The 25,149-nt window shown below is 39.9% G+C and overlaps 2 protein-coding genes across 3 annotated transcripts in view; one reads left to right on the top strand and one right to left on the bottom strand.

Moving 5' to 3' along the window:
* Window positions 1-69: 69 nt before the first annotated feature.
* Window positions 70-8,622, top strand: LOC124291693. The gene is made up of 4 exons (XM_046728746.1): window positions 70-1,072; window positions 4,793-4,906; window positions 6,148-6,285; window positions 7,097-8,622. Exons 1-4 carry the CDS (start codon window positions 604-606, stop codon window positions 7,450-7,452), a joined length of 1,077 nt encoding a protein of 358 aa, XP_046584702.1. The 5' UTR covers window positions 70-603; the 3' UTR covers window positions 7,453-8,622.
* A 290-nt stretch (window positions 8,623-8,912) lies between these two features.
* LOC124291692 (A disintegrin and metalloproteinase with thrombospondin motifs 3-like) overlaps window positions 8,913-25,149 on the bottom strand; it is a 55,773-nt gene continuing 39,536 nt past the window's right edge. The window contains exons 8-24 of one of the 2 annotated variants that reach the window (XM_046728743.1): window positions 24,167-24,272; window positions 23,723-23,866; window positions 23,184-23,319; window positions 21,860-21,871; window positions 21,199-21,309; window positions 20,495-20,637; window positions 19,652-19,715; window positions 18,343-18,448; window positions 17,040-17,173; window positions 16,239-16,359; window positions 15,959-16,045; window positions 15,484-15,647; window positions 13,429-13,567; window positions 12,596-12,728; window positions 11,936-12,155; window positions 11,485-11,617; window positions 8,913-10,865 (exon numbers count right to left, since the gene is read on the bottom strand). In XM_046728743.1, coding sequence (XP_046584699.1) covers window positions 10,633-10,865; window positions 11,485-11,617; window positions 11,936-12,155; window positions 12,596-12,728; window positions 13,429-13,567; window positions 15,484-15,647; window positions 15,959-16,045; window positions 16,239-16,359; window positions 17,040-17,173; window positions 18,343-18,448; window positions 19,652-19,715; window positions 20,495-20,637; window positions 21,199-21,309; window positions 21,860-21,871; window positions 23,184-23,319; window positions 23,723-23,866; window positions 24,167-24,272 — 2,186 coding nt within the window. In that variant the 3' untranslated portion in view covers window positions 8,913-10,632. The remainder of the gene's footprint in view (window positions 10,866-11,484; window positions 11,618-11,935; window positions 12,156-12,595; window positions 12,729-13,428; window positions 13,568-15,483; window positions 15,648-15,958; window positions 16,046-16,238; window positions 16,360-17,039; window positions 17,174-18,342; window positions 18,449-19,651; window positions 19,716-20,494; window positions 20,638-21,198; window positions 21,310-21,859; window positions 21,872-23,183; window positions 23,320-23,722; window positions 23,867-24,166; window positions 24,273-25,149) is intronic. The other variant, XM_046728744.1, reaches the window with a different exon arrangement.

Here is a 25,149-nt window from a genome sequence, read left to right as displayed (position 1 = left end):
TCATTGCGCTGCACCTGACAAAGAGGCGAACGCAGGTGGACTGGAACGAGCCGGCTTAATTATTGATGAGTTTATAGGCGGAAAACTTTATGGTTTAGTTTGATTGGGTTTCTGAATCTAATTCCAAGTGGCCCCAGGGGCCGCTATTTGGTGGGAGACATGATACAGGGATCAACAAACACCTGACAACGATGTCGTACGTGGGTAATGTCTTAACATTGGCACGTCCATGTTGTCGGATCCAGGGACATGAATGAGACGATCTGAGGAATCGAAGTGTGTTTAGTTCGAAGTGTCAGTTTTAACACTGGTGCCAATATGTGTCAGTTAAAACTGTGATCTTTTGGTCTACTACAAGATGTAGAGTACTCAGAAACCTATAAATGTGCATTGATTTCAATGGGCAAATATGCATATCTGCATATTCAGCAACAATTAGATTTCAAAAGACTTAAGTGGACATTTGGAAGGCAGACTGAAGTTGATATTATATGAAAGTTGCCGTTGTGCGAGTTGCTTTTGGAATCTCCCTATTCGTTTCAACGAAGTCAATGTGGGAGACAACTTCAGTGCAGTTGTGGAACCAGTGATGCTTCTCAATGCATGTTTGTACCTATAGCTGTGGCATTTTCCACGTTGACACGACGTAACTCTGTAACACCGCCAATGCCGAACTGTTGTTCCCCGACGATGGTGAAAATCTGCAACTACTCCACCCTCATCCTCTCCGGCAACACCGTCGTGTTGTTGATCGTTGCCGTAACGACCGACTACTGGCAATACCGAGGCTTCAACCTTGACAACATCACCAACTACCTGAAACCCCTGGAAGGTGTTGAGGTCAACACTCCCGATGGCACGTCTCCGTACAAACTGATAACGACGATGATGTCCATGCCGGAGAAGAACTCGTCACAGGCAGCCCATGTGGCCGTGCATTACCACTCGCCCATGTACGTCAGGGTCTTTGACAACGGAAGTGTTGACGGCAGGGGTCACGTTAAAGACGTTATCCAAGTGTATCTGTTCTCTCAATACGGGAATTTGTTCAAGGATTGTGACAACCTGACTGGTAAGCTCTAATACAGATACTTATAAATTGACTATTTCCTTCTATATGCATAGTGATAACGTATAGTCCGCATTGTAGATTAGTGGTATTTGATACCACTGTGTAGAGTTGCTTCCCTTATTATTGAATCATAATCTGCTGACCGTATGTTTGAATTCAAAATTCATCTCAACTTTAATCGTCGGTGCTGAGATAGAGGGAAGTATATATACTACGCCCTACATTGCTGGACAAACTTAAAGATATACCTGAAGACTGAAATTTGTTTGTTGTACTTAGAATGGTGGATTTATTTTAGGGACCCTTTCAAAACGCGACGAAACCCTTCACATACCGACTTAAATCATTGAAAATTGGACATCATTTAGGATACTGATGGACCAAATTAGAAATGTCTTTTTTTCATGTATAATACTGGACGTTTTGGACGCTTTACTCTGAGCTTGAATGTTGTGACACTGATCAAACAACCTTTGAGCACGATTATGACGCTCTTTGCATTCTCTGTAGAAACAGCATGCTTGATTGTACCTCAGAAGTTGTTGACGTTAAAACCTTACTGGAATAATGGTTGTCATAAAGTGAGATTTTACTTTTTGAATGCTAAAGCCAATCTTCATTGAATACAGTCTTGTTCGTAACAAAATTCGCCAAAACAGATATGAAACAAACATCATAGCAGGCATAATCCCCTTTTATGTGTACATTTATAATTTGTGTAAACCCGCGTTGTGTTCCCATAAAGATTGAAACTTATATTTCCTTAGCTTTACAACAATTCATCATCTCAGCTTTAATGTTAATCTGTACATACAGACACATGCAAATACACACTATACAACCCATACTCACACACTCGCTCTCTCAAACGCACGCACTCACACACGCACGCGCACGCACGCACACACACACACACACACACACACACGCACGCAGACACAGACACGCAGACACACACATGCAGACACGTCAACCCGCTACACGTTTCCCATCAACACGCCATCCCTAGGCTCTGTCCGACGTTTCTACTGGTGTCACTCTGGTATCAAACTTTAAAGCCATTGCAATTTAACCAAATACTTTCAAGTGAAGAATCAGTTGTATTCGTATCGATCGTCACCTAGATTCAAATGAAATATTGAATTCGTTAAACCGCGTTGTTGTTGATGATGTTTTGTTTACCTAGGTAACGAACAATCAGTAGAAATTATTAATGAAAGGTGTTCAGCTGACGCACTTGTCTGTTTGAATTGAATTAAAGTTAAATTCTGAAGTTCCTTGCAATATTTCTATCTACAAGTGCATATCACTACAATGCGTCTTTAACAAAAGGGGGGCGGTGGGGTAGTCTAGTGGTTAAAGCGTTGGCTCGTCACGCCGAAGACCCGGGTTCAATTCCCCACATGGGTACAATGAGTGAAGCCCATTTCTGGTGTCCCCCGCCGTGATATTGCTGGAATATTGCTAAAAGCGGCGTAAAACCAAACTCAGTCAGTCAGTCAGTTTAACAAAAGGGTTTGAAACTTTCTGGGTCCGTAGTTGTTCGATGCCCGATGAGAGTCGTAACTGACACACTGACCATCCAGATCAATGACGGTGATAGGCGAGCTAGGGTCAGGCGGTCAAATGGTTGATCAAATGGTTGATAGTAGGAACACAATCCATGTCAAGGTACGAAGTCTGACAATCTGATTATCAGCTGCTCAAACTTCGGAACCACTACATTTCGGCCCTTACAAGTACTTCAGCAGCATCAGCCCATTCAGAAGCTAATGATTGTTAGCGCTATGAGCATACCTAGTGTGGAGTTTGGCGCTATATAAATGGACACATTATTATTATTATTATTATTAAATTACGTGAAGAACAAGGCCCTGTTTCATGCAGCCATTGTTCCTTTAACTATCAACCTGATGCACTTGTAAACTATAGAACCAATGTAACCTCTCTACACCATGGCACGCCTTCCCTTCATCGATGTCTCATGGTTAATTGTCATTGTTTCACCAAATCAATACATCGATCCGAAATTTTAAACAAGTAGGCACTTTGCTTCCCAGCAAAGCATCTAAAGTTAGTTAAATCAATAGAGCCGAGTGCCAGCTGCTGTTTCTCCTGTGTATGTACTATAGGCTGTGCAGCATCACAAGGACGAACTTCATGGCAGAACAAGGAATCGATTGATAGCTAGGTCATGATGGAGGGTGGTGGTGATGATTATGGTAGTGAGGATGGGGATGATGATGATGGTGATGATGTTAGCGTGATGTTGATTGTAATACTGATGTGACTATAATGGTGATGTCTGTGATTCTCAGATTGATTACTGAGTGAGTGAGTGAGTTAAACTTTTACATCGCATCGGCAATATCACAGCCATATAGCGATGAAAACAAGGTAATCAATTTAAAATATCTGTCGACAAAGGACAGTAAAACCAACCAGACTATCACAGATATATATTTAAAACTAGTAATCAAATCTAAAATACTTTAACTATAGAGGACGATACAATATTAAAACAGGCTACAGATAGCCGACAACTGAAGGTAGATCAGCATACTAGCGACCATGGGGACTTACAGTACCTTTGCTACCTGCATGGACCCTAGTTGGATTTACACCATCCCTTCAGCCGCTGGCGATTGTAGTAAATATTTAGCCAAACTTTACAAGAACAAAATTACTACGTTTTAAGAATGTGGTAAGGTTAAATTCAGCTTTGAAAGTTTTTGGACTTACGTATCGTCCCCGGAGGACAAGTTTACGATACTTTAACCCCCTTTGAGGATACAGCCACTAACGGATTGATTACTGATAAATAATACGGTGATGGTAATTATTATGGTGAGTATCATTGTGAGTTGGACTGCAAAAGTAAACAGCCCCGCCCTTGAATGCAAACGTTTCAAAAAAGGTTGAACGTCTTCATTTCACTGCAAAGTGGTTCTTTCTTTCGCTGGGCGGGATGGTAGTCTTGTGGTTAAACTGTTAACTGGTCTCGCCGATGCCCCCGGTCGAGTCCAGTTATGGATACAATGTGTGACGCCCACTTCTGGTGTTACCCTCCATCATATGGTTGGAATATTGACGAAAGCGGCGTAAAAGCGCTCATTCATTCGCAGTGACGTTAGCCCATACTTTATTTTTGGTATGGTTATCAACACTGTGCAAAACAATGCCCACTCACCGGCTTACGTACTGTTTGAACCTAGCTCAATCCCCTAGCGGGTCCCTTTCTCATTTTCACTCCTAATGAAATCGGTATGTAATGAAAATTGATTATTCTCTAGTGATGGCGTTTAATATTTGTTTGTTTGCCATAGTACACCACGCGTCTGAACATCCAAGTAATCCATGACACCGATAAAATAAATAATCACACCCAATGATTGATATAATGAACAACGATCTAGTCCCATGAGATTACCATGGCGTACAATCAACCAAATCATCACACCTGACCACTCGATTCATATGTCACGTTGTACGATCAACATATATTCCTGGGGTCATTTTCATATTCTTACTCGGATTTCCAAGGGGTTACCTTCAAATTGAATATTGCGAAATACGTTTTATTGCCTTGAAGTTATCAATAGTTCCCAACTGTTTAAATTACAAGTTTCCGGGAAAACGTAGGTTGCAGACTTCTTGTGATACGTTATGAAGTGTCTGAATAAACCAATACAACTATTAGATACAAGTACCATATTTCAGATGGTGTACGGGAACAGTTGAAGATCAAGAGAATACGACCAGAGAAGTGCGTTATGTTTATGTCCAGTCAGCCAGTCCCAACAGACTCTAGAATACACATACCGGACGCTCTCAGTAAGTGATCATTATACATCAGATTGTATTCTGTTTTCACCCGCAACTTTTTAACATTGAACGCACGAATTGTACTCTTGTCGTAGCATACGTTGGTATATCTTAAGCACCTCATCGAGAACGCTGGTGGTTACGAACTATCGAGTTCCATGGGTAGTTTCAAACGTTCACAACAACCACACGTTATCGTTGAAGATAACTACTGATACGTATAGGCACAACATGAAGGGATAACCATTTACATTAACTAACCTTTCTTATCGTTATATCTATAAGACACACAATCTCGCTGTCCAGCATACACATTTTACATATGGTTTTCATAATAAACACATGGGGTGGTGTTCAAATACAACCTTGATGAATGAGATTGTGTCAATTCAAGTTCATTAATAATGTAATTCTTCCGTTCATTTCATCAAATTGTCATTTTCATTCATTACATCAAACACTGTTTCTTATTTGCTGCTGGACCGCCTCCGTGGTGTAGTGGTTAGAGCGTCCGCCCGGAGAGCGGAAGGTCGCGGGTTCGATTCCCGACCGCGTCATACCAAAAGAGACGTTAAAATATGGTACTTGTTGGTCCCTGCCTGGCGCTCGGCATTAATGGGTACAACAAGGACAGGTCGGCTCGGAGTCAGTATAATGTGTCTGAGTGGGGTATTCATGCTTCACTGCGGCATGGTATCTCAGTGGGCTAGCACTATAAAACCAGCTTAAGTCTGGGCTAGTACAAGCAGCCGCACATACCCGTACACACGCATGCACGTCGTCATATGAGCGAAATATTCTCAAGCACTACGTTAAACCCAATTTTACCTCACCTCATCTTATTTGCTGCTTTTTTATCCATGTTTCATATTGTGTAGGGATTACCCGTGTTTTGTTATACTTGTCTGTGAAGCCTAAAAGGAACCATACGAGGCAGAGATAATTTAATCTTGTTCTCCATCTTTGACACAAAGCCATTTTGTAATTCGGTCCATATGACCTTTATAATTTGTACAAGCAGTCGTAATGAAGTGAAGTGTTCAATTTGCATTATCACAAGCTGATGACCTATGATTATCCTACTTATACATCAGTGAAGTTCGTAAACTGGCCGCCCTTGATGTTACATAGACGTAAGCTAAATATAATGTCCAGGTAAAAGGCTTCAAGTTGCCAAGGTTGAAATTTCTCCTGTGATGAGTTCATACGAGTAGAATTTTCTGATGGTTGTGTTTGCTGTACGTCTTCAGAGGTTGAGGTAGCAGCCTTTTGTTCTGCTGTATTGTCCATCCTGTGCCTCATCACCAGTTTGGCAGCGGGTAGTCTCGGGTCGTTGTCCAAAAGTCACAGATACATGACCATCGCTTCCGGTATGGCACTCATAGCAGGTCGGTATTGCAACTATTATGCCATGAATATGTACGATATTGTATATACAGTATACCCGGGACAATATGTATTATTGAAATCAAATCAAATCCTCACAAAAGTGATTATTTAAGGGGGGCGACCATCATATATTCTTCAGAAGCGGGCTTTGGGATGGTATCTTTATAATATAATTCTGAGTTGTACATAAACGTCTTTTGGAGCGGTGGGGTAGCCTAGTGGTTAAAGCGTTCGCTCGTCATGCCGAAGGTACGGGTTCGATTCCCCAAAAGGGTACAATGTGTAAAGCCCATTTCTGGCGCCCCCGCCGTGATATTGCTGGAATATTGCTAAAAGCTGCGTAAAACTTAACTCACGCACTCATAAACGTCTTTTACTCCTTCGTCCTCAGAAAAATATGTTTGAGGCACTGACCAAAACAAAATACTGCGGCACTCTTGAACAAAATTACCAAACCATCCTCTCCTGAAGTGTAAATGGCAAGTACTATATGATCTATGGTCACTGTCTTCTCATCCAATTGCAAGTCTTACGACTTTGTGAACGACAAGCCTGAGAAAATATTGGAAGGGTTTCGAGGGGGCTTGTTTTCTTACAGATGGTACGTCACACAATAAACATAACCTGGGGACATTCAGCATGATGATTAATGTTGTGAAGACGAACATATCTTTTCATACTCTTGACTTCTTAAATGTACGTTTCATAATCTTCTACTACTATCATCAATAGTGTTAATACGGCGATACAAGCTTCTTCTCTATGTAAACAGATTGAGGTATTCAATGCAATGTTGTTTTTACCTGGCAGCCATCATTCTCATCACCACAATTGCGCTCTTCAACGGGAAAACTAACCTACAGTGGAGAGGAGAATTATTACCAGGTGTGAAATTCCCGCATAAAGAACTTATTTTAGAAAACAAGATTCATTCCTACGGATGGTCCTTCTTCCTCGCCTGGATTTGTGTCGCCCTGATGTTTACGTCGTCTTTCTCCTGGCTATACAAGGCTCAGTATTTACTGTTACCGGAGGGGGACGAATTTACACAGCTGTACCAGGTGCTCCGGCAGAAAGAGGACACGGGAAAGTCTAGGGTCAATGCCCAGTATGTAATTGACGAGGAGGAGGAGTACGCCACAACTCATATTGAATGTACAGTGTGATTGACGTTGTGAATGTAAACGACAAACCCAATTTCCATATTAACAAGAGACCTCTGCCAAGGGCTGAGTCGGCGATACGATTTTGATTATATCGTAAGTAAGTGTTTATGAATCGCTATAAAATTGGGATGACAGAATGTGAGCATACGCTGGTGCCCCACTGGTGGCCATCAACGTATGAAACGGCTAGTCAACAGCCAACCTGAAGAGAATGGCACAAGTCAAAATGAAGAACTGCATCGGGCATCATTGAGACGCGTTTACAATATGGTCGTAAGAAAGATACGATACTTCATGGACAGCAACTTCTTCATTGTGTTATGATGTGACGTTTCAGTATATATTCTTATACCGTGAAGCTTGATGCCGAAACGTCGCATCATAACATAATAAAGAAATTGTTGTCCATAAAGTATCTATATGTCTTTCTATTCATCAACTTCTAAAATGTCAATCAAACAGATACTATGGTCGTAGCATATTAAACTGTTGTTTAAGAGCTATTTTTTCATGACACAAACATGATATAAATTATATAGGACAAAATAGCCACTAACCAACAGTTCATTATTCTAGGACCATAATGTAAATGCGAATATTCTGTTTCTTCTATCACTCCTCTCTTTCCATGTCGTGTTCGAATCATTCGGATGGGCTCACAGGAGATTAAACAAAATCTTTAGTTTTCTTATCGAACTTCATGATCTTTAAAAGAGGCTGTACAAACATACATTTGTTCCCAGGAGCATGGTATTTTTGTCTCAGTATCATTATATGCCGATTTGTATTCAACACCAATCAGGTTTTGTTTCCATGTTTGTAAATGTTTCGGGAAATGAAAAATGTTTTAATTTGTTTTGTGTTCTATATGAAATTTATACTCATGGAAGCGAATAAGGAAACATATGAAAGTACAAGTGTTCCTATAATCTTTTTCAGGTTTCTTGACAAGGTATGTATTGCACTGTGAGTGAAATTCTGGAAATAAATAAAGGAACACTTTAAATTTACTTTTAAGTGTTCCCTTATTCGTTTATATGAGTATATATATCTCATGTTGTCTGGTTATTAAGACCATTGAATATCACATATATTGTACATGGCAAAAAACGTATCATTACATTGTCATTCCACGCAACCATTTTCTAGAATAAAATCTTGAGAAACATTGGATTGTGTTTTGTTAACGAAGTGCAAATGCCATTTCAGCAGCCTTAAACTGATTATGTCCTTGTGAAACATGTTACATGTTAAATAACTGCAAACTGCTCCCCGCGACATATACATATTCAGCCTTGACAGGGAGGCACATAATTTTCACGGTGATTACAGCATTTTAAGCTCCGCGGAATGTGTTTCCACAAATGATGGAGTCTGATAATGTTCTGGAGTGTTGTTTTGAAAACCTTACTGTTCATAGCAGCGTTATTCTCAAAATTCGAAAACAACAAAAGACGTTCCTCTTCAAAACAATTTAATAAATGGTACGTAAACTACCTGAAAACGATACATTAAATCAGAATTTGCTCTAAACTGAGAATTTAAGAAAACTGTAAACGTTATTTCAGACAAGCGTGAGGTTTAACAAGAGAGTAATGAGATGTTTCCCGTTTTCTTTCTGGTGTAATAGTGTCAAGTTACAAGTCTGAAATACCGACATGCTTCCACAATCACACTAAGTATCAGCTGTGATAATATCTGATGTCAATATGATAATGATTATGTTCACAGCATGCTCTAATTACTGGCGTTTACAATTATGATCAAATAGCATGATGTAGTTCCCTTGAACTGGGACCTTGTCTCACATGTGCAAAACATTTCTACAAAGGCCTACGTTTCATACAAAACGTTCATATGTGTACTTTGAACACGTGTTTCGAATATAGACACTCATGAGGATACTTAACCCTGGTCCAGAAACGAACATTATGTAATGAGTTCACCTGTCAGCATATTACATGGGCATGTATTAAGACATATTAGAAACATCGGTGACAAAACTCTACAGGGTGAAACGTGTGTGCAAAATGGGAAACTGCCATTTGACAATATCACATAACAATGCAAAAACATGCAGAAAACTATGTACACAAACGTTCAACATTATAAGTAACAACATAAACAATTTGACAATCAAAAACATTTTGACCAATATATTTGAGAACAGCCTTAACACTGTTTCTTACAACCTATACGTGTGATACATTTCATAATATATGCCATATGTTTTTACGTTACATATATTCATTTCACTGAAATGTGCGCTTAGACGAGAGCCGATCTCACAGTCTCAAAATAGAAACGTGTACACATGAATGTATATAATATTACATATAGGTCCATGAGTCACAAGTCACCGAACATACATGTATCAATAAGAACACTATGATTGCAGTGCCGTGTAAACCTTATAACCGGTACCATCTACACGCCTGTACGTTAATACATTTGAGCACCAGTATAGGCGAATAATGACTAACACCCCCATGGGGTATTGGGTAGATGTTATCAATGAAGGGATGGTCAAGGCATCGGAAACCGTTTCTTGTTTTCATTATATTTATTATTGTATAAAGGTGATGTTTTTACTCTTGTAAACATAAAGAAAAGGAAATATTTTCCTATGTAATCGGTTAAATAATCACAAATGATCTGAAACAAGTTTAAATAATTTCAAGCACGTTACAAAATCGTTTCACAATGTTCATTCCTTTTTTATAACATCGAGTTGTTGAGCAAGCTATATTCAATTGTATCAACTGTGTAAATGTCAAACAAAACTGAACTAGCACCAATGTCACTGTGTTTATATTTGGCACATTTTTTGGTAAAACATTAAGTTTTCGACCCCAAAGATTGGACAAAAGACTAATGGTATTGTCAAATATAATAACTTTTGTTACATTACAAAAGCTACGAACAAGCATCTCATGTGTAAGTGGGGCGTGTGCATAGGAAAGTGTGTAGCTGCACATGTTTAAAATGCATAGATACTAGCACCAGTTATCAGCACGTAGAATACCACAATATGACGAAGCATATTTGAGCATGAAACTTCACCAACTGCACTGTTGTGAAGCATATCGGATGTTAATAAGCCAAATCACAGCTATCTTTGAACATACATATAATATGTAATTCAAATATATTATTTTCATTACACGGATACGTATATTTCTAGTTATATTTTAGAATATGATTTTCATGGCGTTTTGCCTTTAATCTCCTTTTAATCCTAAGCTTTCTCCTCTGCCTGGCCATGCGGGTGTGGCGTCTGTAGGCGGCCCCTGTGCCCTGGTAGCAAGACATGCAGCACATGTTCCGGAAGCCAGCAAACCGGCATTTCTTCACTGATGCGTACGCGCAGAATGAGTATTTGTCCTTCTTACACGAAGGTGGCGGCTTAGGAACTGAAAAGAAAGAAGGACTTACTTCAGTGATTCCAAGAAAAAATGGCTTGGGCTCCTATAGACAAGTACTAATATATTTTCGTCATTAAGATACAGAAATGAAATCCGTAAAACAGAATGAGGATACGTAGGTATATGTTGTGAGGTACATGCAAACAAAACTCTGCAGACATCCTTCGTGAGAGCAATGCTCTGATGTTACAATGAATAGGATACTGTTCTGATATTGTACAACGCTATACATATTCTGTGATGTATACAAGCATACTCGAAACAAGCCTATTGTTATCTTTAAGGAATCCTGTAGCTTGTGGAGAAGCCCAGTGGTAACAGTGATATCCATGGGCGTGTTTGGTCTCCAGAAGAGTAACTGTGAGATTCTTTATAAGTCGGCATTGTGTCCATTTTCAACACTTATTCAAAATATGACCCACTGGTGTAAGAGGCGAAAATCTCTGTTCTGTATTTGCTCAACGTCATGTGAACTACTTCCTCGTATCGACTGCATCATAATCGGCTGGACGTTCGTGGTGCAGATCCGTACTGGCTAACCAACTTACAACAACCAGTATTCTACATGTATCTCATCCTGTTGCCTATCTATGCTTTCCCGACTCACAGCAGGGGCCTTTGCTACATATCTTCTCTGCAGTGGGTATATCCTCGTCACAGACGTCGTCCTCACTCCAGTCGTAGAGGTCCCCGCACCACACCTCCCGCTGCTGCATCCCCATTCCGCACGTCTTGGAACACTACGGTGGAAAACAAGCCAAGTAACAATGCCCTTAAACTCTACGGTAGACGTTCTACACCAGCATAACGCATTGATAACCACACCGACTATTCAGACTGTTTGAGATGCTTGATCAGGGCCTCCTTTCACCTTAGTGATCGTAAGTCACTAAGGTAACCTTAGTGCAATGTTGACGAATGGGAGTTAAGGTTAACCTTAGTAAAGGTTGCTTTGTGAAAGGGGCCCCAGATGGGTTTCTATTTAGAAGTGTTCGAAGAAAGTCAGTGTCTGTTAGTAACAACCGTTGTGTTAGTAACTATCTACGGTAATATCGTACTTCACTCCACTCTCCGACGCTCCAGTTTAGCATGCAGGGGAATCGGTTACACTCCACTGTCTCGTTAGGTGGCGCCACCTTCTCGCAAAAGTGATGGGGGACGTATTCAGTTGAAGCATTTGGGTAGTTCCTCTCACAGCCGTACATCTGTAACTTGTAGCCACGGTCGCCACACGAGGCGGAGCAGTCAGAGAAGTTGTTGAACATCGCCCAGATGTACCTGATGTGGGACACTTATATAGCTGAAGGCGGTCATATTTGCTTGTGAAGGGAGTTCTGTGTTGTTTTATAAAACCTATCTTTGATATCCATCTATCTACTGTATCTACATGGGGAAAGACCTAACAAGTGATTCACCATACACTTAGGTTATGCATAATAGCAGGTCGTTTCTATAAACGTAACAATTAGTATATTTCATACAGCCTTAATATTTTAGATATGTAAGAAAGAGTGAATGAGAGGTCATGAAATATTCTACGTTTCATTGGGAAAAAAAACACTATTAATGACAACATTTTGCCGACATATGTGCATTACTTTTAAGTGGACATCAAGCGTCATGTTTACACTGCAAGGTAAAGACCAATCATGATCAACATGTAATGAAGTCAGACAAGCAACACATGGACCATCACGTCGTTCAGGTGATGCAGTTACCGTATTTGGTCACATGACTCCCTGTGGCACGTGGCCTGGTCTTGTCGTGGTAGGTCTAGGAAGCTGCACATTTCGTCATTCAGTTTCTCGTCGGTGTTCTTGTCGAAGCACCCGTGCATGATAGTCTGAACTCCTGCAATCATCGAAACATGTCATATACCACTCAAAAGATATAAAAACACAAATTGTTACGACGACATTAACTATATGTGTCGCATTATATATGTGACTGTGTAAAAAATGGGTGTTTATATATCGGCATATCATCGTTTACACGAGCAATGCCATGGGACAAGACCACTGGTCACTTCATGAGAATGCCTTAAATAACCATCGCGAGTGAACGAGCTGTCTTTTGTGCCTGTTTCAACTCTGTTTCGGCTACATCGGTCACCCTGCTGTTTGAGCTAAACCCGAAGAGATACAAGACTGAGGTGAAACCCTATTGAACGGCAGAAATGGATATATGCAGTTTTAATAGGGGTACATGTGATAAGATGTCACGTGACCGGAAACTAGCGACATGTGCTTGTCAATATTACGTTTATGTGAATGATATTAACCATTCTTTATTATCATACAGACTGAGTTATTCTAATCATGCACGTATCAGAAGTATTGTAGGCTCAGAACATTTTGATAGCCCTTGGGTGGGTGTGTGTGTGTGTGTGTGTGTGTGTGTGTGAATAGTCGTTCTGGTGTGAGATCATTCTGTGTTAGACACACATACACCATGTAATAATTTAAATTGATATTTACTCCATTTGTAAATTTAACTCTTGTAATTCTTATAAGAGTACAAAACTCAACACCAGGATAAGAAAATACTTTACCTGTGCCACAGGTTACAGAACACTCCGACCATTTCGTAAATTTCCATTTATACTTAGTTTTCTCCAAAGTGTGATCGTCTTTATTGACCGTGTAGGCGTAGGTGACGGAGGCAGGTGCGAGGTGTCCGGCTGGAAACAGCTGCAACCACACTGCTACATTACTTAGATAATCGCTTCAGTGTAGAACACACGTGGACACCATTAGGATGTTCTCTACGAGATACTTAATTATTTACAGTCATGTCAACTGGAGCAATAACATAAGTCTCGAAGATGAACCTCTTTATAGTCCTCTTTATGTGATCATGGACCATTAGTATAATAATGTAGAAAATAACAGCTTCAGCTTTTCATGCATATGAACAGTAAAAAGCTTAAGAATGTATCATTTACTCATTACTCGATTGATTCTACCTAACATTTCCTTGTTTCTCTTCACCTGAGACATACAAAAGTGTGTATCTTGCTAGGTATACCAAAGGCAAATGTTGTTTATTTTTTAGTACAATTTTGTTCTTAACGTACGTGTTATTTAGTGTCTATGTAATGAAAGAGAAAGGTGAATGTTGCAGTTTGTGGTAGTGAATACAGTGTATTATTATAAATTGGTTGGTTGTTTCAACCTGTTTGTTGTTTAACGCTGCACTCAGCAATATTCCAGCTATCGAGTCTAGACCAGACAATCCAGTGATCAGCAACACGGACGTCGATCTTCGCTATTGGGATACAATGGCATGTGTCAACCATGTCAGCGAGCCTGACCACCCGATCCCGTTAGTCGCCTTTTCTCACAAGCACAAGTTGGTAAAGACCCGGATCTTCACGGGTAGCATTATTATAAAAGAAGGCCTACCAGCCTAATATGACCAAAGGGTTGAGAAACAAGAAAATGCTTCCATTACCATAATTTCTCACGGAGAAAAGCACATAACAGATAGTATACTGTCAATATACACATGCATAGTTATATATTCTACTGCTATTGGTGAGGCTCACTACACAGAGCAAAGTATCGATGATAAGGTTAGATATTGCAGAGACAGCAAGATTTTATAGATATGATAGTGACAGAACGTAAGTAATCATAAGTACATGTGCGACCTTTCATCAAAGATACTCATGTAACTAGCAAAAGATAAAAGCCACCAAGACCAGGCACCAAGTAGAGAACCATAACAGAATAAGCAACAGAGTGAGCATATTTGCAATATAGATAAGTAAGCTGAGGAAATGGTAGCTTCAGAGAGTAAGGCACATCCTGAAGACATAAGGAAACCCTCACAGACATTAAGTTAGATATATAGCCTCAGTAAGACGGAGCATCATACGACCTATGGCAGAATACAGATTTGAAGCCTCTAACGGCGGAAGGAAGCTGCAGCCAAGAAGAATGTTCAGCCAAGAGAGAATCTACAGCAACTACTAAATAACATAAGAATGTTTTCCAGATATTTAGGGGTCAAATTGAGAAAAACGTGGTGACGCTAGCCTCCCTATCATAACTGAAATATATCATCAAAATAGGACTGCTACCCTTGTGATGAATTGGTTACCACCTTTTCGATGAACGCCATACATTGGAACTCTTCATTGTGTCTGAAGTATCTCTACTTTATCAATATTCAAACTTCCCAAACATCAGATAAGATACATCCATTGGAGTCCCCATGGACTTATGCGTGAATATTTGGGTATCATAATTATATCAGAGTCACTTCTACGGCAATAATAAAATGTACATATGTTAGCCCATCTCCAGTTTAAAATATGAACTTTAAGTATCAGCAAGATATTCAATCAAAACAGCACCTTTCTTATCCAGAGCACCCAAGTAATAACCACATCCCTTTTGCCTGAATCGTGGGAACTTCTCATATGACAAACACTGTGAATACATAGGCTGAACACATCCCTTCTTCCTACCTCATCTCAAAGATGGCCTACATGGGTGTGTACCTCATGCTACTCTCACACATTAACCGTCAGACCTAATCAAAAGACGTATCCATCTGTATGACGAATCTCCTATTTCCGAAAACATGGCAACCAACTGACCATAATCTCCAAGTTTTTCTTCAAAGGCCCTCTGGAAACCAGACTTTCGTATGTTTGTCCCCTTGCGTATGTGAAGAACGCCCCCTCCGCCACGAGCTGTTTGGAGCCCTCCTGCTTCCCGTTGCCGTTCATGTAATAATCGCCTCGTGCTGGGTCCTTCATTGCTGGAACAGTAGATGACGCATTAACAGAAGACATTCTGCAAGCATTACACTTTTCAAACTCTGGGCCAATCAGCTTTCCCAAGAAGGGTGTAATATCTTATGATATAATTTAAATGACATATGGGCAAGATGGGTGAGTACATACTGCGGTGGTGGATAATGTGTGTGAGAGTGAGAAAAATGTGATGTTTTAGAATACATACAGCTTACATGTGGATTATCAGTATATTAGGCATTTAAAACGTTTATTGTACATGACAAAAAGATCAAGTGCGTTGGTGCAATCAGATTACAATATGATGATTGATTACCCAGGAAATGCGGTGACTCTTCCGTTTTGGTTATTTCCACATTCCGGGCTCCGTGCGGAAGGAACACGACTTGTTCATATTCATCTTCTGAAAGTCCAAATATTTGACATAAGTATTATAGACCAAAGCAGTCATTACAAACGTACCATGACACGTTGTGAGTTCTGTATTCCTTTTCCCGACAGTAACTATGTGTTATGATTACTTTTATTCACATACTTTTATTCACAAACTTTACATTTGAGTTATCTAAATTGAGCGCAAGGTAATACAGTGTCACCTTTAGTAGGCCTTCTGAGGAACTCTCCTGTGACGGTTTTACAGAAGGAGTTATCTCCACCACAAACACCGCAGCTGTCACTCTTCTTGGTTGAATTCATCACACCGTCACACCCCACATCCTGTGTTGGAATGTAAATAACAAAGATAATCCGATTCACATACATATGCATAATCATAATGAGTTTAAGACTGAAATTTCACTACCCCGACGTTAAGCAATCAAGTTCGTGGTGATCAAAGTTCTTTGATTCCTTTGAAAGGTATTTATTGGTAGCGAGGATAGCTGGCCACGAAGTAGGCTCGGGTTTCATTCTCACATTTGTAAAATCTAGTTAAGATCTGCCTTCATGTTGAATACTGCCTACCGAACACTCATTCTGACAGTTATACTAGTTGTATACATTGGTTCTTTGGACAAGCGCAGCTCATGCATCAAGCCCAGTTTTACGACTGGATTTACCGACTTGACATGAACCCCTTTCCCCATCTCCTTCTCCCACAGTGATGACAGGGCAGATCTACTGTCTACAACGTGTTTGTCCACTAACACATGCATGGCTTTATATCCACAACTGATGAGGGAAAATATTGACATCTTAAAATTTTAACTATTGCCATTTATTTTTCTTCTAATGCCTGGAAAGTTAAGACATCTTAAGACACTGGTTTCCTTTGGTATTGTGCACATACTGACGTGTTTTGACTGAATATATTTTCAAAAGGCATGTTGATACATTGAATTTGCACACGTAACGTGTGGCCACAACCATTCACTAGAAAAGGTAAGGTTGATACTAACAAAACATTTTCCCTCTATGCAGATACTGAAGTCGGTGTCGTATGTACACGGAGTGCCGTCTTCAGTGTTGATGTCGATGGTGACGACCTCTCCAGTCCTGTCCGACTTACAGGTTTGTCTACACCAATCCTCCTCTGAAAGAGGAACACATGTGTACTCTTCCGTCATTCAATGAGGCAACGAATCATTTCATGAATATTATTTACTGAACTTCAAACAAAATTGATCTAAGTGCAAATCTCCTACGAATTGTTCCCTGACCTAGTTTAACAGAATGAGCCTTAACGCGTCTGTCAGCCATAGGAATATCTAGACAGTATTTTCTACTCGTTTCGGCTGACATTTGACAGTTGACAGTCTAACCACTCTTTGAGAATTGTCAATTCATGTACATTCATGTAAAAGTCTAGTACACGTGTTACCAGAGCAACGGGCAGGTATAAGTCAATTAAGTGATGTACTTTCCGTCAGTGGAATAAATAAATACATACAAATGATCAACATATCCTTACGGTACGTGTTTTTGGCGAGAACAGTAATATTGTGATTTATTTTTAGAGTGCCGCTTCATGCAAAGTACATCAACTTAGTGATGGCGATAAGAGCTTCTTTGATGTTACTAGCGGGGCGCACTAACACAAAGCTGTCTTACCTGTCCGAGTATTTAACTCTCACACTATAAAACAAACTTTCAAAGTCCTTAATACTTCACATATATGATTAAATATGCTATATTATTTAGCATTATCATCGCCCTTATAATTATTTGACCAAAAGCAACTGCTGCTGGTCACAAGGCTACGCGTGTATTCAGCTTCAGAACACTCTTTCCCCAGACAACATACGTACACATGAAGAAATAACGGAAACCACATGGTGTATATATAATCCGTTTTTGTCAACTGTGTATTTGTATAGTGGTCGTAGAGTGGTTTACAATCATCACCAGATTTTATTATTATAGTGTGAGTTCCTGAAATACATAACAAATGTTGTAATTCAACAATTACAAATGCTGTGGAAATTTAGAACAGATCCGAGCATTTCACAACCTCTCGAGTGCTACAGAATAAACCCTTATTAGTGCTCCGCGCTAGACCGGTCAGTGTTTCTATATTCGAAGGCATTTATTTATCATCGGTATTGTTTGAGTGAAAAAAGCAAGTATGTAGTTTGGGTTAGGAATATGACCATGGTTCGATGTTTGAGGAATGCATCCCAAATAAGAAGACAGACCCAGGACAGAATGCCTCCATTTCAAAGAAGCAGGCGTTTAGGAGGACACTGGACTGCCCTGACGTACTGTTTTTGGCTGGGAAGGGCTTCCAGGTGTGTCTCCCAGGTCTTACGTTCATCTCGGCCCACACTTCACACTCTCCAGCTCGGATGTCGGTGTACGTGGAACATTTCTGTCAAAACAATATTACCATTTATCTCAGACGTGCAGCTACAGTGCCCTAGACCATTACCTGGAGATTTGTTCGATGACCCTGTCTCATGAAAGAACTCTTTTTTGCATTTTCTTCATGAATATGATAACTAATTTTATCCTTTCAATTTAAATATGTCATCGCAACACAACGATCTACTATTGTGATCTTCAATATTGAATATATTTTATTGCACGCTCTCCAGTTTTCTTTTAAAGGAAGTTTTTATCATTGTCGTCACGCGACGTGTTATATTTCAGGTTTATTGCATTATGCTAATAAACAAATCTTCCCTGTAACGTTCACCAACCGCAGTCCGAAGATCTCACAGGACGGGAACATAAAATATCTCTTAAAAACTCTGTAGGTAGTCAATGCAAGGATGTATGCCTAAACGCATGATGTGAACAGGTTGAACAGATATTCAGTTACGCCACAGCTTGTCATTTAATGGACAAGGAGATGCCCGACACCGATACTGCAATGAGAGAAACCACCATCGATAGATCATCATTTTGTAGAGTTTGGCCGTGTGGTCCATCCGTGCCTTTGTCTTTTTGGTTTGGTTTGTTGTTTAACGCCGCACTCAGCAATATTCGAGCTATATGGCGGCGTAAACGAGTCTGGGTCAGCCAATCCAGTGATCAACATCATGAGCATCTATCTACGCAACTGGGATACGATGACATTTGTCAACCAAGTCAGCGAGCCTGACGACCCGATCCCATTAGTTGTCTTTTACGACAAGCATAGGTTGCCAAAAAACAATTCTAACCCGGATCTTCACAGCTGCCTCCTTTGTCAGTGTCGGAACGCAGTACATACCGTGCAAACATCGGGTGTATAACGTGTCCGACATGAACATATCCACAAGATGTTAGACACCTTCATGGTAACAATGTTCTACACCTTTTAAACATACTGATATATAATATAGTTTTTAATGTCTGTCGTGGGTAAACATTTGGTACCAGTACTACTACTTACCACCAAATCAGATACGTTACTATCTAAACACATTATTTACAAAGCATACATGCAAGTGTCATTCCAACCTCTTAACGGCTCGGTTATCACAGTGCTGCCAAGCCGAAGCTTGATGAAAGATGGTTGCTGTGAAAAGACCCTTATGTTGCACAATCATTCAGTTATTTCCCCATTGGGAAGGACTCGGGACTCTACCTTATTTAAGCATGTCCCCATTTCGTCCTTTCCGCCCTCACAGTCCCGGCCTCCATATTTAGGACTGCAAACATATATGTCTACATAACTGTACATAACTGACAACACACTGCAACAAAGGTATCACTGCAGATACACAACATTCCACGAGATTCCAATAACTATTAACAGTCTTAATCAGCGCATGTGATTAGCCGGTTTGTCTTGGTGGGATTGCAATGAGTACATATAAACAAAACCAGTGTATTAACCATTTAGGAATATGATGATAAACAAAATATGGTTGATATTAAAACTATATGAGTGAGTAAATAAGGCTGGGTAAAAGTCACTTTGAAATCTACTTCCGCTAGATCATATCAGCTTCTATATGAGGAAACCAGGAAGTGATGAAGGCTTTTAGAAGTTTAACAATTTGGCGAAACCCAAAACAACGGATATGGCTCTGACAAACCAACAAACACGATGAGGGTGAATGATTTGGTTGGTTGATTTGTTGTTTACCGCCGCACTCAGCACTATTCTAGCTATATGGAGGAGGTCTGTAAATAATCGAGTCTGGTCCAGACTGAGTGATCACCATCATGGGCATCGATCTGCGCGATTTGGATTCGATGACATGTGTCAACCATGTCAGCGAACCTAACCATCCAATCCCGTGACTCGCCTTTTACAACAAGCATGGGTTACTGAAGACCAATTCTAATCCGGATCTTCACGGATTCACACAAAACTCATGAACGCGAAGTGTGACGCACCACAATAGAAGGCCATTCGTGTCCAAGATTTAAAAAGATTAACAGCATGAACTCTAAATTACGCCATAGGTAGTGCTGATCTCACCTTGGGTTGTCACATGTCCGACTACGGTACCGAAGTCCCACGCCACACTCTCCAGAACACGGTGTCCACGATGACCAGTATCCCCACCGACCAATGACTGGAGACTGGTTGCCAACGTACTCACACCGACCGTTCACACATTGCTGTGGTCATAGCAGGTAGACCATTGTATTGCCAATATATGCTCCGGTTATAACGATACGGTATTATGCAATATGCAGCCCTGGTATAATGAATGTATTCATTTGCAAAAACATAAAATAACATTCAATTGTTTCCCCTAACACCTATACATTCCACGTTCACAAATATCACCAGACACTTTTGTCTGCTTGTTATTTAACGCCGATTTAATAATATACGGGCTGACAAATGAATAATTGTACACAAATAACACAAGCGATCGATCGAAATGTTGCAGTCATTGCGCTTTCTATGGATATTATTGATTCGTCGAGGAATCATTTACTAGTAAATAAGTTTAGATGCTTCTCTCCCCAGCCTACCCCTACACCGAAAATGTCCATAGTACATAATGCTTATCATTAAGAGTTAGTTACAATAACTTAAACAAAAATTTGCCATTGTTCAACGGCGTTGTCTCTCGTGACTGAAACAGTGAACGCTCTGGCACAAACCTATTTTACCAAAGCTCCAATTATATATCTAGAACATTTTTACTGTTACAAAAACCTATTACGTACCTTGTCCCTACCGCAGGGCGTTCCGGGAGCTGGCGGTCCCCTCTTGGTCCGGCATAGATGAGGCCGGCGGTAGTCGCCGCACCAGAGCATGTTGCAAGAGTCTGCGTAAAACTGCAGAAAACCCACTAAGGATAAGGCAAGTGCCATATCCCCCTCATACGGACATGGTTAAAATCAACAAAAAAGGATTATCACACAAAACAGACAATTTACAAGAGTTCAATAGGAACTTTAAAAAGGAACAAAACATATACAGACACTGGGTGTAAATAAACGATGCAAGCGTTTATTACAACAAACAACAAAACACACACATGGGTGATTTTTTATTGAGTACATAATATAATCACTGCACATTGAGAGTAGGTAACAATGTTGAGGAAGGGAGTCATGCAACGTTGCAAAGGAGGAGCAGGAGAAGATAAGAATAGAGAAAAAGCTATTCGCACTACATTTAAGATAAGAAGGACTTCCAATTCAGATTGTTTGTGGATTAAGAACCTGTTGCTGTGCATTTAAAGTGTATATGAATATATCTATGTATTTATGTATATTTTACGTTTCATCTGCCATGCAGGGGTAAAGCAGAAACAGTGAACACTTGCACCACATTCAAAACGTGAGTAACTCGGTGACAAGGGAGAACAGGTAAAGAACATACCGAATTATATTCCTGTAGAAGAAAAGAAGACAGACATTGAGAAATACAGGAATGGGAGTACAGCAAAGTGTTAGTCATAGCAAAAACACGCTTCAAATCTGCCACAACATCAATAGAACTGCTCTCCAAACATCAGGCTGCACTGCATAGTTAGAGAATAGTTAACACCTAGTCAAGAACCAATCTCAGTCTTCATCACTTCGCAACTAGAAACACAACGCCATCCTTTCTATGATGTCTTAATGATATACTACTGCTGTGCGACACTAGTTAAGAGTATTCGTTAGAAATTCGAAGATCAGATTTAATGATAATCAATTAAATGCGTTTTCATATTCTTAAATGAAACGATGAGAGTAGAGTTCAAGGCACATATGGACTTAGACTCCTTATATATTTGCTGTTATCAGATAAGTGGCTGACAGAAATTGATATTTCAAGAAAACGTAAAGCACATAATCTGATTTGATTAGCATTTTAGAAGTTGGTGACTAACAGTACAGGCAAGACACCTTATGGACGACATGTTCATTAGGATGCGACGTTTCAGTAGAGATTCTTTTACCGCCGTCAGAATCAAGAACTCTGAGCTCTCTTTGTTGTAAGAAACATATTCTACCATTTCAACAGATACATAGGTGATCTCTAAAGGAACTCCTAGTTGTCACTTAACACTATATGGCTTGCATACCAGGCTGAACTGATGAAGACAGAGATTGACCACACACCTCGCGTTAAGATTTTGCCTCTGGTGAGAAGTATCAAAGAGACAATGGTTTGTATATCAGAGTGGGGAGTAGCACCGGAGAAGCCACAAACAATGCTCTCTTATGCAGTCCAAGGTGACCCATATTGCAAAGACAATATGCACATGCGCAGTTTGTTAGAGAAAGGGACCTTCATGACAGCTGGAGTTTACCTTATTCATTTTAGCGACCGTGACATTTTGGCACTCATTAAGGTAAAGATTGATTTGACTTCGCCTGTGAGGTGTCGATAGCAAACATTATTTTCGTTTTGTTTGATAGTCTTATTAAACGTGACAATAACCAATTACAATATTTAAATGATTCAACTTTTCAAAATCGCAGAAGACATCATCTGAATATAGTCAAAGTATCAACCCTGAAGGCATGCTTTCTTGGGGGGAACAGAAACTGACAGAAAATACGACATCTCACACAATTTCAAACGGTAACGATTCATATGTAACAATTAAACACAGAACACGGATCTTTCACAAATGAACATGATCTGAGACGTTTAACAAGGGTCACAAGAGGTGTTATATTTGACTTCGATGAACGCCAAAGACTTTACTTACAGCTCGACAAACTGAAAACTGTTCTCCGAACTCCAGAATGCACTGTTCATTTAGCGACCAGTTCTTTCCTATAGCTGCAGGTAATTCTGGCAGACCTTCCAGTTCATAGGGATCATCATATAGGCAGTAAAGAGAGCTGATAGATAAAAGCATAAGTTCATAGCATCATCAGCATCTGGTTAGGCAGGGGTATATTAATTAATTTTCTGACAACCATGCGAGATTGAATTCCTTAAGTCAAATTAGGCGTTTCCAAATATTACCGTCGTTGTTAGCTGACTTGCTACTGTTGATTCTAGATACACAAAACACATGTGGGTGTTTTGAAGCCTCGATGACACATTCTCTGAACTCTACTTTAAAGTAAACATTTGGTTTTTGTGATAATTCTATATTACCATACTCCTATTGCCGTCAATTTACATGACACTAAATAGATACAAAAAAACGCACATTAACCATTCAAACGTTCAGAAATGAGCTGTGATACGGGGTGCAGTACTATCATTTGGTCAGTTGAGACTTGTCTCAATGCTTACTTAACCAGCGACTTCATCCTTTCTTGGCTGCAGATTGACCACCAATAGTGGTTCAGCTTGGACTCCACAAGAGTCGCCATTATGGCTGTTCGGTACTCGCGCCCATGGCAACGGTTGCCATGGCCATCATGGAATAAACCAAACCTAGAAGTAGTTTCAATGAAGTCATTCACATTTCATTTAGAAACCTGTTTGTCTTAGTACATAAGCACATGATAATACACTGTATCTGTTTCATACTGTCTAAATCATAAAGACGTTAAAATCATCAGATCAAATACAAAAAGTACACATTGGCATTTATATAAACACTACATAGTGACCTGTTATGAAAATATTTCAGATTCTCCAACTATTATATGTTCCCTTAACAGAAGTTTTCACTGTAGAAGGAGTAATTATCAACTTCAATCTCATGGATAACTCCAGTATATCATTACTCACACGTGTGCCATCTCATGGGCTATAATAAAGGCCGACGTAAATCCTTCATCCTTAATAGCAGCACAGCTACGTATCGGGTTACAGAGACCGGTGATAGGAGCGTAACCTGAAACAAGAATTCAACGTCATTCAGAACAAACCATCGCAGTTTTAACAATATGTATAGTAATATTTACTAGGACTTCTAGATCCCAAACTGATCATCATGTATAAAACATGAGCGGACATTGTTCACGACCAGCGGGATGATTTTGTAAGCATTCAAGAAACTGATGTGACGGTGTAGTTTCTAGTTTGCTATTTTGAAGACATGATATGACAAAACCTCTTTGGAAACCTGACTTCTGGTTCGTGATGTTCTACATCACTGTCACACACACCAAGATGTAACTACTTTCAGAGATGACCTACACCATTTATATATATCAATATCGTTTGATGGAACCTGTGAGATGATTAAGCACAAGTATTGAGTCTGGCTCAGATTATGCTGAGCTACTTGATCTGAACGGCAGCTGTAGACAAACGCTTAGTCTCTGAATACATGTATATATAATTCTGGTAGTAACAAACGAACCCACTCAAAGTTAAAAGAAGCCCAAGGGAGACCAGAGGAAATCTAGATTTGCTTCATTTAGGGCGTTAGCATTGCAGAGAGGGCTAGGCAGTAGGGAAAATAATGTGGTTCAGGGATTGTGAGACAGACTAGGGCAGCTGCATGATGCTGAGTTTCGTGTCTGGGCCAGTGAAAGGATTGTACGGAGCTATTGGGCTGGAGAAAAGATTATGTAAAGCAAATAAATATACCCGAGAGATGCGAGTGCTGTTGTACAGACCGGGACAATGTCTCTGTGCACCGTTCCGCTCCTAGTTTACAACACTTACTATTTACTTTAAGAATACTCTCAAGCTCTGAGCACATTGAAATGTCAAGGGATGAGATGTTTATTTAAGATTGTTTTCCTTTCTTTACAAAACCAAGC

The sequence above is a fragment of the Haliotis rubra genome, unplaced genomic scaffold (assembly GCF_003918875.1).
Source record: "Haliotis rubra isolate DU_JTF1 unplaced genomic scaffold, ASM391887v1 Scf5, whole genome shotgun sequence".
NCBI lineage: Eukaryota > Metazoa > Mollusca > Gastropoda > Lepetellida > Haliotidae > Haliotis > Haliotis rubra.
This window is presented reverse-complemented; position numbering and strand designations above follow the sequence as displayed.